We start from the raw sequence: 12,435 nt of genomic DNA on the forward strand, positions 1-12,435 counted from the left end.
TTTGTTTTGTCTGTCCTAGAACTTCACATAAATGAAGTCATATGATGGGAACTCTTTTAAGATTTCTTTCCTTCAGCATCATATTTTGACAATTCCCATGTTCTTGCATGTATCAGTAGTTTTTTAAAAGAAAATCAGTGGTATTTTGTTATGTGAAATTGCCACAGTTGTTTTTTCATTTCCTTATTGATGGACACTTAAGCTGTTTCTAGTTCTGGAAAATTACTGACAAAGCTGCTATGAACATTCCTATAAAATCTTTTTTTTTTTTGAACACATATTTGCTTCCTTCCCTAAACATTTTAATCACCTTTATTGAGATGTAGTTGACATACAATAAAGTTTACATACTTACAATGTATGACTTGGTAAGTTTGAGCATATAAACACCCATGAAACTGTCTCTGCAATCCGGATAATAAAGACATCCATTGTCCCCAAAGTTTACTCAGACCTTTTGCAGTCCATTCTTCCCGCCTTTCACTACCTTCTCCACCTCACTCACCAGGTAACTACTGATCTGCTTTCTATATATTAGTCACTGTAGATTAGTTTATGTTTTCTAAAATTGTGTACAAACTGAATCAGTCATACAGTATATGCTCTTTTTTGCCTGGTTTAAATGACACAGTCTAATTATTTTGAGATATATTCATATGTGTTGTTACATGTATCAGTAGTTCATTCCTTTTGTTGCTGAATAGATTATGTCATACGGATATGCCATAATTTGTTTTATCTGTTTACCTGTTGATAGACATTTGGATTGTTTCCAGTTTGGGGATTTTACAAATAAAGCTGCTATGAACATTTGTATACAAGTTTTCGTGTGGACATATATTCTTATGTTATTGGTATAAACCAAGGAGTGGAATGATTGGGTCATGTGGTAGATATATGTTTGTTTTTTTCTAATTGAGGTAAATCTACGTAATACAATATTCACCGTTTTAATTATTTTAAAAGTGTACAGTCCAGTGGCTTTTAGTACATTCACAATGTTGTACAACCATCACCACTATCTAATTGCAGAACATTTTCAGAACTCCCCCAAACCTCCATATCATGAAACAGTCACTCCCCATTGTCCCCTCCTTCACCCCCTTCCAATCACTAATCTTTCTGTCTCAATGATTTGCCTGTTTTGGGTATTTCATATAAATGGGTTTATACAGGATGTGGCCTTGTGTGTCTGGCTTGTTTCACTTAGCATATTATTATCAGTACTTCATTTCTTTTTGTGGATGAATAATATTCCACAATATGGTATATGACATACCATATTTTATTTATTCATTCATCAGTGCTGGACATTTAGGTCATTTCTACTTTTTGGCTGTTATGAATAATGGTACCATGAGTATTTGTGTATAAGTTTTTATGGGAACATATGTTTTCAGTTCTTCTGTGTGCATGCCTAGGAGGATTGCTGAGTCATGTGGTAATTCTGTGTTAACTTTTTGAGAAACTGCTAGACTTTTTGAGAGTGGTTGTACCATTTTACATTCCCACCAGCAGTGTCTTAGAGTTTCAGTTCCTCATCCCTGCCATCTCTTGATACAGCCAGTCTTTAATTTTAGCCATTCTGATAGGATGTTAATGTGTTTTTAATTTGCATTTCCTTAATGACTAATGATGTTGAGCATCTTTTCATATACTTATTAGCCATCTGTATGTCTTTGAGGAAATGTTTATTTACATCTTTTGCCTATTCCTTTTTTTCTTATGAATTTTGATAATCATTTATATATTCTGAATATAAATCCTTCATTTGTTATATAATTGGCAAACATCTCTTATTTTATGACTTCTTTTTTCATTCTCTTAACAGTTTTTTTAAAGAGCATCAGTTTTTCATTTTTATAACATCCAGTTTGTCAATTTGTTGTTTTATGGATTTTGCTTTTGCTGTTGCTTTTTGGTGCCTCACTTATGGTCACAAAGATTTTCTTTTATATTTTCTTCTAAAACATTATATAGTTTTATGTTTTACATTTAGATCTATGACCTGTTTTGTGTAAATTTTATATATCGTACCAGGTATTGAATACAATTCTTTTTTTTTTTACAAAGGCATATCCATTTTTTCCAGCTCTGTTTGTTGAAAAAACTATCCTTTCTGCATTGTATTTCTTTTGCACCTTCGTAAAAAATAAACTGACTAAATACATGTGGGTTTATTGCTACATTATTTTCTGTTCTATCAATCTGTTTGTCTGCCTGGATTGGTATCTTGATTACTATAGCTTTATAATAAGCCTTGAAATCAGGTAGTACAAGTCTTCCAAGTTTGCTCTTTCCAAGTTTTTTTTTATTTTGGTCTATTCTAGGTTCTTTGTATTTCCGTAAGTATTTCAATATCACCTTTTCAACTAGAATACCAGCTGGGATTTGATAGGGTTTACCTTGAATCTAGATAGCTAAAAAATTAGCTGTCTTTATAATTCTTATCACTGTTTTACACTGGAGAAACTGAGGCACACTAAAGTTAAGTACTTGCCTAAGATCACTTAGCTTGTAAGAGGTAGAACTGAGATTCAAACCTGAACAGTCTGGCATCAGAGCTAATTATTTATATGATTTCCTGTGTTAATTAGACTTCCGAGTTAATTTCATGAGATTAAAAGTGTATGTTTTGTTCTTAATTGTTTTGTTCCAATTCCTAGTGAAAGCACCATGCCTAGCACTCAGTGGATTAAATATTTCATAATCTTTTCATATAGAACATTGTTTCATTTTATGTAATCTGGTCTGTGTCTTCATTTGGTAGAGTGGAAAAGAGACTGTATACATATTTTGCTCTAGCCCTAACCTTTATTGCAAACATTGTCTTAATTAGGATTCTGTCTGCCCAGAATAGAAATCAAATTAGTTTAAGCAAAGATTGAATTTTATATTAAAGATACAGGAATGTCTCATGGATCCCTCTGAAGAGAAATTAGCCAGCCCTCAGGAAGAGGCTGGAATGGGTATTAAGAATACAGTAGGGCTGTCTTTTCATCAGTAGCCTCGATGTGTCTTCCTCATGCTTCCCTCTGAGGAGGTAAGCATTCTTTGCTTTTGTAGTCACAAAATAGATTGCTCTGCAGCTTCTTCTTCTTCTTCTTTTTTTAAAACATGTTACAGGTCTTGCCACTTGGAGGCTGACTGGTTGTTTCTAGGTTAGACCCCTGAATTCTAGGACAGAGACTAACTGACTTGACTTTCATATGCTGTCTATCCCTCAACCAAGAAGATGTTGGCAAGAGAGCAGAGTACACAGGAGGAACATGGGTGCCGTGGGTTTAATCATGGAGATGGGGTCACGGGTAGGAGAATGTGCAGTAGTTCTCCAAGGAGGTTGTTAGATGGAAATCAGAGTTTGATTTCTGTTGGAAATCAAAATCTGGCTTCTACTGGCACCTTATGCTGAGCACTCCCTGACCAGTATGGCCAGCATTTGTTTTGATGTATTGACGTGAAATCAAAGAGCCAGTATATGTGCATATATACACACATATAACATTCATCTTGTTTTTAAGTGGCATATGTATTGTATTCATTGGGTGATTGTTTTTACATTTACTTTACTGTTTCTTTGTTTGTTTTTACAGAGGCAAATACCGGATTATATACATAACTCCAGAATTCTGTTCAGGTAACTTGGAGCTACTCTTGCAACTTGAGGCTAATATTGGTAAGTGGTAATGATAGAATCTTTATAAATATTTATTAAATTGAGATATTCTTTAAACTTATGAATGGATACCGGATTTCAGTTCTGTTAAAGTTTATTTCAAACTTTATCTCCTCCAAGAAATCTCTGCCTCTCCAATATGGTATCTCTCCTGTCCTATCCCATAGTATCCTATAATTCCTTCTGTCATAGAAATTAGGCTCCTGCATTATAATGACCTGTCTATATATCTGTTTTCTTCTGCTAGACTATAAACTTTTCAGGGAAGAATGCCATTCTTATTTCTTTATACTTCCCGAGTGCAGTGCCTGGCACATAGGAGGCATTTAAATGTGTTGTTGAATAAATGTTAAATCTTAGATTCTGTGAAATTGTAATTTCCTTTTTTTCATATTCCGAATCTAAATTAAGTCAGCGTAGTGGTTCTCTACTGTTGTTGTTCATGCGAATCACCTTTCGAACTTTAGAAAAATGTCAGATACTGAAACCTTGAAAATTATGATTTCATGCACCTGGCGTGAGGCTGTGGCAGTTATAGTTTTTCCACAGGTGATTCTTATGTATAGTGAGGTTGGAAATCACAGTACCTTTGATTATTTGCTATCAGTGAGTATGATTAAGTTAAAAAATTAGATAATAAGTCAGAGCCTATGTCCTAGAAAATGTAAATATAGAATTAGTCAAAAGCTGGTATCATTTTTTTGTATGTGTGTGCTTAAAACTTTTTTGTCTGGTTTTCCCTTCTTGATGGTTAGGCTCAGCTATCCAAGAGTTGCAACCACAGCTTCTATTATAATTGCACATATTTCAAACATTCAGTTGAACCAAACAGTCTTAGCTTTCTCATGTAATAAGATCTCATTTTATAATTATGTATTAAAATAATTCCTAGCAGGTAGTTTTTTTAACACTGCAGTGTCTCATTTAATGGTTACTTGCCTATAACTCTGCGAAAGCATTTAACAGTTGTTCTAGCAATATAATGAAAATAAATATTTATCTTTTAATGTGTCACATATCAGCAAAAGAATGAGAGCAGAAATTAATGTTTGATGAAATATATTATCAGAAATTGCATCCATCAGCTGTTAAACCCCGCTATTGGCATGTTACATTTTTGCCTTAAATGGAAAACAAATTTGGTGTGTGTTCTATTAGGTTGTGTTAAATTCTTATGAATATTTCACTTGAGATTAAACCCAACAACCCTAGATAGATGAATTCCATGGTTTTATTGCAAAAGTTAGGGTCTGTGTCCATAGTGTCTGGATATGTTTTGTTCCATCTTAGTATTTGCTTTGTTTCTGTGATGGAGTTAATCCAGTAGTTACTTAGATCCTTTTGACAGGTGTTTCTGCTTCTCTATTTTAGTTTTTTCAAAAGGGTTAAAGTATGAACACTGCGATTATTAGAGCTGAGTACTCTGCATAGGGTGGATGAAAGCGCTCTTTTTGGTTGACTGTCAGTGTTGAACAAAATAGGATAAGTTCTTTCTGAAATATTTTTATTTAACTTATTTGCAGGAAATTGTAAAATGCTTGCAATAGTGAATATACCCAGAATTTTATTTGTACAGTAGTTTGACATTTAGCTATTCAGATTTATGATTTTTATGGTGTTATTATTTAAGTAGTATGGGTTTGTAACAGAAGCAGCAAACGAAATTTTATATTGAGACACCTTAAAAGCCAACACACCTGTAATTGTCTTTTAACTTTGGAAATAAGGCTTGAAATATATCTTGGACCTGGGCAGACACTTGGACTTGCACATTTAGTGTGGAAGTTGGCAGAAGCTTGCCTCATCTGGTTGTGAAGGACAAAATTCAACTCCATTAAAAGCTAGTCAAACCTATAATTTTAAGAAAGGTTTTAAATAAAGGGGGGAGCCATCATCTTTGTTTTAATTTATTTAATTTAAAATCTGGCTCATGTAGTTTCTAAAGCCAAATAAGTATAGTGGTAACATTGAATTTTTCCCAGCCACTCAGGAAATAGAATTTTGATGTGAATCAACCTGTAATTGCTCATATTTAGTAGGTTTTTTTTTCTTTCTTTTTCTTCTCCAACTCTATTGTACTTGGTAATCTCGGTAAATTGTAATTATTTGCGTGTCTGTCTCCTCTTTCAGAATTGTGAGCTCCTCAAAATCATGCATCGCATTTTACTAATCGTTTTATTCCTAGAAAAGTGTTTGGAACATAGTGGCAATTTAATAACTATAATAATAATAGTTTTTTTTAAATTGAGCTGTCTTTTATGCCAGTCCCTATCTTAGCATTTTATTTGAATGATCTAATTTAATCTTCAGAGTAACTAAGAAATGTTAGGTACTTTTATTACCTGCCTTATACATATGGGAAACTGACACTTGGAAGCTTAAGTAACATGCTTAAGGTAATATAAATGGTAAGCCAGGTTATGCATCTAGGTAGTCTGACTCCAGAGCACATGTTTTTAATCATCCCACTAGTTGCAGAACATTATAAATACTCATAAAGCATCAAGCAGTGATCATCCCCATTGAAGGGAAAAATTATTTTTGTCTTAAGTATTAATTTGGTAATTGAGGGCAAAAGCACTACTGTCATTACTTTGAAATATCTGAAGACATTTTAGTGGATAATTATATAATAAAGCCTTTTCCTGAAATGCAGTGCTACACACTATTGATTCTGTTCCAACGTGGGTGTGTGGCGTGGGGGTGGAGTAGAGGAGTTGCTAGGGGAAGAAAGAACAAATTATATTCCTTCTCACCTAGTTTGTACATAATGAGATTTAGTTCTTCCCTTACCATTTCATATTATAATGTGGATGTCATCCTGCCTTCCAGAACCGGCATCGCAGAGAAAGTCTGCAGTATAGTATGTGATCAGTCACGGACAGTGATGCATCTAATCTCAGTATGAAATATGCTGAGTCTTTCTGTCTCTTTTGATAGCTAATCCATAAGATAAAATTGAAAGTATTACCAAAGAGGAATAGAACAGCTCTTTTTTTTAGGGCAGTATCGTTTCAGATGAGTGATAGCTTTGAGGACAAAGTAATAGTAATTTCTCTGAGGAATAATGATGAAAGCTAAAATTCAGTAAATATGTTGTTTGAAAAAAATATATTTCTCTCTTTTATTCATATGCCTTGTATCTGTGTATCTCCCCTCGCCTATTCTCAGTGATGATTTTTGGTGTTATCTGATGTTATTTATGCTTATCTTTTTCTATGAACCAAATACTTTGATTTGAATTATTCATTTTACTTTCTGTAATATTTATATATTCTAAGCGAAGATGGTGGTAGTAATTTAGATGAGTTTATTACTTTTTTTGAACTTTATTTTCTCCATTTACCTATTTTTCTTTTTTTATAGGTATCACGCTTATTGCTGTGGATGAGGCTCACTGTATTTCTGAGTGGGGACATGATTTTAGAAGTTCATTCAGAACTTTGGGCTCCCTAAAGGCAGTACTCCCGTTGGTAAGCTTTGCCAAGTGCAATGTCTTAAAACAGCTTTCTTACCGAGGGAGAGTCCAGGATTGGGGAATGGCCAAAAAGCTGAAGATTTCTCTGTGAAAGGACAAATAGATGATGTAATCAGGGGAAAGATTTTTTTTAAAAAATTCTAACCTTGACTTCCTTCTAAGGTTGGCATGTAATTTATTGAGGAATACTATAGAGCAGGAGTTGTCAAACTTTTTTTTGAAAGAACCAGATAGATATTTTAGACTTTATTGGCCACATATATGGTCTCTGTCACAGGTTTTTGTTTGTTTTTTAAATAACCCTTTAAAAATTTAAAAACTCTTCTTTGCTCGTTGGCCATAACAAAACAGGCTGTGGCCCAGGTTTGACCTGTGGAACATAGTTTGTAGAGTACTGCTCTAGGACCACGGTTAGACTCTGTGCCTTCTCAGTAATCTCCTATCCATGCATCCTTTTACTCTGTGATGCTGGGAAAGCACCTTTACTGCTTATTGTGTCATATTGAAAACTTAAAAACTGAACTGTTCTAAAGGGGTTTTGATAAAGCTCTTAGTGTTAGCATTCCACTTTCTTTCCTAATTATAAAGAATAGGAGAGTTTTACATGAGTGTTCTATATGAATGGCATATTTTACACAAATAGCTTAAAAACTTACAATCTTGGCAACCATTTTATTTTTTATTTTGAAAAATTATGGATTCACAGGCAGTTTAAAAAAAATGTACAGGGAGGTTCTATGTACTGTTTCCACAGTGGTAACATCTTACATAAGTGTAGTACAATATCAAGGAGGTGTTCCATAAATAATTGGGTAAGTGAATAAGTGAATTCCGATGAGAAAGCTGAGAATCTGAGAAGTAACTTTCCCACACAGGCAGTGAGTGGTAGGGCTGCGCAGTGCTATGCAGTAGATTATGCTGGTTTCTAAAGCAAATGACTTGAGAGAAGTTTGAAACAGTTTCTGCCCTAAAGTAGCACGTAGTCCAGTAAAGGAGTTTAGATTCAGAATTACCTATAAAAGTAGAAGCAAAGTACCAAACAATAAATGGTGCATGGGACAGTATGAATAATGTGGAAAGATTAATATTGTTAATAGTACCTGTAATAGAGAAAGAAGGTATTTGTATGGCGGAAGTCACTAGGTGCAGGTTCCTTGAGGACTGCTTTCCATTAATTTAGAACAGTTTAAAGTAAGCTTTTAGAAACTAGGAAGATTGCTTTCTGTAATCCTTTCCTGGGCCTTCGATTCTAGAAGGATTGTGTTAGAGGAGGTCTGAAACACTTTTAAGTGCTGAATTAAGTCTTATTATGTCAGGCTATGGACTCTATTGGATTACTTTCATTTCTTGGGATGATTCACTGAAGCACAGGATGTTCGTCAAGCAATGGCTGAGAAAACCTTTTCCGCCTAGTGTTTTCATGAATTGTCTTTAATTCGCTAAGTGGTGAGAAATGCCACCTGGTGGTTGTAGGACTCTCTTCCTCACTGTTCTCAGTGCTTATCCTCTTCTAATGGCAATCACACTGGGACAACTGGTGTAAACCCGCAGTGCTTCACACCATGTTATTTCAGTAAGTTCAAAAATAGCAAAAAATCACTAACTCATTTTGCATAAAGATTCCCATTTGGAGAGAATCTGACAAAATGAGTCTCAAGAAAGAGCATCCAGGTGGAAAGCTTTACATCGGCCTTAAAATTCTATAAAATTCAAATAAGAGGAACTGCGAGAAATGTGAGACATGTTGGATCTTTCCATTACTTTTTCCCCAGCCCTTTCACGAAGATCAGCACGTAGTAGACATTCAGTAACTGTTTGGAATGAGCGAATGAAGGAAGCATGATATTGTGGTGTACGTAGATTAACTATACCACCCAAATTTAGAAGCAGATACAGTAGTTATGGTTCTTGGAATTTGTAGGTGTGACACCGTTGAAGTATATGTCTAAGGCATTCCTAAAGTTATAGTCACAAGATTCATTTACATTTTGTTGCTTATTTTAACAAAACTTGGTACTTATTACCAAAGAAACCAAGATTTGCCAACTTAAAGAACAAGTTTCATGAGTTAAGAACTTGCTATAACTGAGTGACAGGGTAATTTATCACCCACACCAGTTTGGTTTTGAAAATTAAAAGGTGCATGCTATTAATAACTGTGCTGTGATGATAGGGTAAACTGAGAGTATCCCAGCAAACAGGATGAATAGACACCTGCTGGTACCTGCTGTGCCTCCTGCCGTGGCTGCTCACCCAGTCAAGAAGTCTTCGCTAGATTGAAAATAGAACATGACTTGGTTGCTCAAGGAATTGATTAATGATAGATGTTTCATTTTCTGCATTTTTTTAAAAATATAGTATGCCACGATTAACCCACTAAAACTGGTGAGAGGTTATCCAGGTCATTGAGAGCTTTTCTTTTACAGTAGATCTGAAAAGTCATCAACCAGCGTATTTAATATGAGACAAAAAAGACTTGGGCTTTGTATAGTTAGATTTTCAGTGAATAAAGTGTTTATAATTTGTAAATTATAGATTAATCAAAAATAAGACATAACATACCTCTCACTTGTATCAGCACTATTATAAATGTAAAAATAATAAATGGAGAGGTAGATAGTTAATAAGGGGACTTAATTGAATAAAGTAGATTGCATTTAGAAGTCTTATGAATTTAGTGTTTTATTTGAATGATTTCTCCGAAGGCTGAGAAACAAGAAGGAAGTGTTTTTCTTCTTTGAAAGAGAATCATTTTAAAGTCGCATTTTTAACGGTGTCCCTTTGTTCCTCTTATAATTGTCTTCCAGTCTCTTTCCAAGAGGCAGTAGATATTAGGAATTAATGAGCTCTTCCTTTGGTTAAAAATCACTTTTACTTATTTCAGGTTCCAATTGTTGCAGTGACTGCTACTGCAAGTTCTTCAATCCGAGAAGACATTGTACGTTGCTTAAAACTGAAGGATCCTCAGATTACCTGTACTTCTTTTGATCGACCAAACTTATATTTAGAAGTTGGACGAAAAACAGGAGACATCCTTCAGGATCTGAAGCAATTTCTTGTCCAGAAGACAAGGTGAGAATTTCCTGGTTGATAAATTTTGGTAATTATTTTCTTCTTTTTAAAAAATATATTGTATTTTTAAAAATTATTTCCTTCTAATGTATATTTAACACATTTCAAATTCTGCTTAACTTTGATTCAAGTCAAGTGTGGTGTTATTAAACAACAAAAACACATGAGTTGGGACTTCTTAGGTGGCTCAGTGGTTAAGAATCCGCCTGCCACTGCCCGGGACACGGGTTCGATCCCTGCTCCGGGAAGATACCACATGTCGCGGAGCAACTAAGCCCGTGCACAAAAAGGAAAAAAAAAACCAAATGAGTCTTTTATCTGAATTCTGTCTAGTTCACTAGTTATATGACTAACTTGAGTATTAATGAATTTAAAAAGTCGTCTTAAATAATTAATGCTTTTTGAGCCCATATCGTGTGCTGGGGCCATCCTAGGTGCTCCATATAAGTGATCTAGTTTGATCCTTATAACTGCTCAGTAAGCTACATATTATTTTCATTTTACTAATGAAGAAACTGTCACTAGCACTACTTCCTGTTTATTTTGCTTGAAGGCATTTTGTATGTATGCTAAGAAAGGTTCCCCTGAGCCTTATTCCCTGACCCGTCTTCTCGGTGAAAAGCTTATAATTTTCATGTTATGAAATGTGTTTTAAAGTCAGAGTACGTGGAAAGATGTTTGTCCTACCGATACAAACAGAAAACAAATATAGGAAAATAGGGTTTAAAGAACATCATGAGTATTTTCCTTTTCAGAAAGGGGTAAAAAGAAGATTGATCCTAGGTAAGGAAACCCTGTGGTAACTCTTGGGGTTCTTTAGGATGAATTTAAATGTAGAGTTCACTCATGGCTTGATTGTCCTGTATTCAGATTAAAGCAAGAACGTAATGAATATATTCTGAGTGTTCTGCCTGCTCTAGGGATCTCTCCAAAGTGGGTATGCATCATACTTCAGTGCCTTTCTGTCCTAAAGGTAAAACGTTCTCTTGAAGAAGAGTATCTACAATCAGATCTTTATTTACTTTCCTAATGTTTGATCGTTTTCAGCCCATAGTATTCTCAATATCTATGGCATTTTCCCCTCATAACCCTCTCCTTTTTTTCCCCCTAACCTTTTAACACTGTGATTATATTGTCCTCTTATGATATCTTATGTAAATAATTTCTTCTCACGCTCTTTCATGTTCATTCTGCTAGTTGAGGTTTTTATAACTTTTTAGTCCAGGCTGTTATAATCTCTCCTAACAGACATCCTTGCTCCCTGATGCGTCTTTACACAGCTTCCAGATTTATCATCTGAATGCACATCCTTGAGTCTTGTTGTTCCTTTCCTGTGGCTGCCTCTTTCCTTTGGACTAAAGGCTAACATCCAAGACCATCCAAAGATTTTGATGTTGAGTGTGACATTGGTTTTTCTAAAAGCAAATCTGGAAAGATTTTGCACCCGTTTTCAATCCTCCAAGAAGAGTTGTGGTAGCAGGGAACCATTAAGAGTCAGAATGCTCTCTGCAGATCTTGAGCAAATAGAAATTTACCTCTTAATGAGCACTGAAATGGAGGGTAAATTAAGACTTCAAAGTATTACCTTTTTTTTTTTTTTTAAGAAATTTATTTATTGGCCGCGTTGGGTCTTTGTTGCTGCACACGGGCTTTCTCTAGTTGCAGCGAGCAGGGGCTACTCTTCATTGTGGTGTGCGGGGCTCTCATTGTAGTGGCTTCTCTTGTTGAAGAGCATGGGCTCTAGGTGTGTGGGCTCAGTAGTTGCAGCACACGGGCTCAATAGTTGTGGCACATGGGCTTAGTTGCTCCATGGCATGTGGGATCTTCATGGAGTAGGGATCCAACCCTTGTCCCCTGCATTGGCAGGCAGATTCTTAAGTACTGAGCCACCTAGGAAGTCCCAGTATTACCTTTTATTTTCATTTTCTTCCTTTCATTTAATTCTGCCATTTGTTTATCAGTATTCACATTTTTTCTCTTCATTGAGATAACATATTTCTTAAACGCTGATCTTATTTGTTTTCTGTATGCATGGTGCATTTGAATTAGATAAGCCCCTCTCACCTATCTAATTTAATGGTTAAATGACGATAGATTTTTTCCCCCCTGAGGAAATTGTCATGTGGAAATTACAGTCTTTAGTAAACCTCTTGGCAAAATAATGAGTCCTTTTGTCATAGTGAGGTAGGAGATAGGTGGGCTCCAGGCT

General features: G+C 35.1%; 1 protein-coding gene across 11 annotated transcripts in view; it reads left to right on the forward strand.

Annotated features, from left to right (window-relative positions):
- Positions 1 to 12,435, forward strand: part of WRN (WRN RecQ like helicase) — a 118,500-nt gene that overhangs the window by 50,568 nt on the left and 55,497 nt on the right. For all 11 annotated transcript variants that reach the window (XM_057696588.1, XM_057696589.1, XM_057696586.1 and 8 more), the window contains 3 exons: positions 3,594 to 3,676; positions 7,043 to 7,149; positions 10,039 to 10,226. In XM_057696588.1, the coding sequence (XP_057552571.1) occupies positions 3,594 to 3,676; positions 7,043 to 7,149; positions 10,039 to 10,226 (378 nt within the window). The remainder of the gene's footprint in view (positions 1 to 3,593; positions 3,677 to 7,042; positions 7,150 to 10,038; positions 10,227 to 12,435) is intronic.

This window comes from Hippopotamus amphibius, chromosome 10 (genome assembly GCF_030028045.1).
Source record: "Hippopotamus amphibius kiboko isolate mHipAmp2 chromosome 10, mHipAmp2.hap2, whole genome shotgun sequence".
In the NCBI taxonomy this organism is placed as follows: Eukaryota; Metazoa; Chordata; class Mammalia; order Artiodactyla; family Hippopotamidae; genus Hippopotamus; species Hippopotamus amphibius.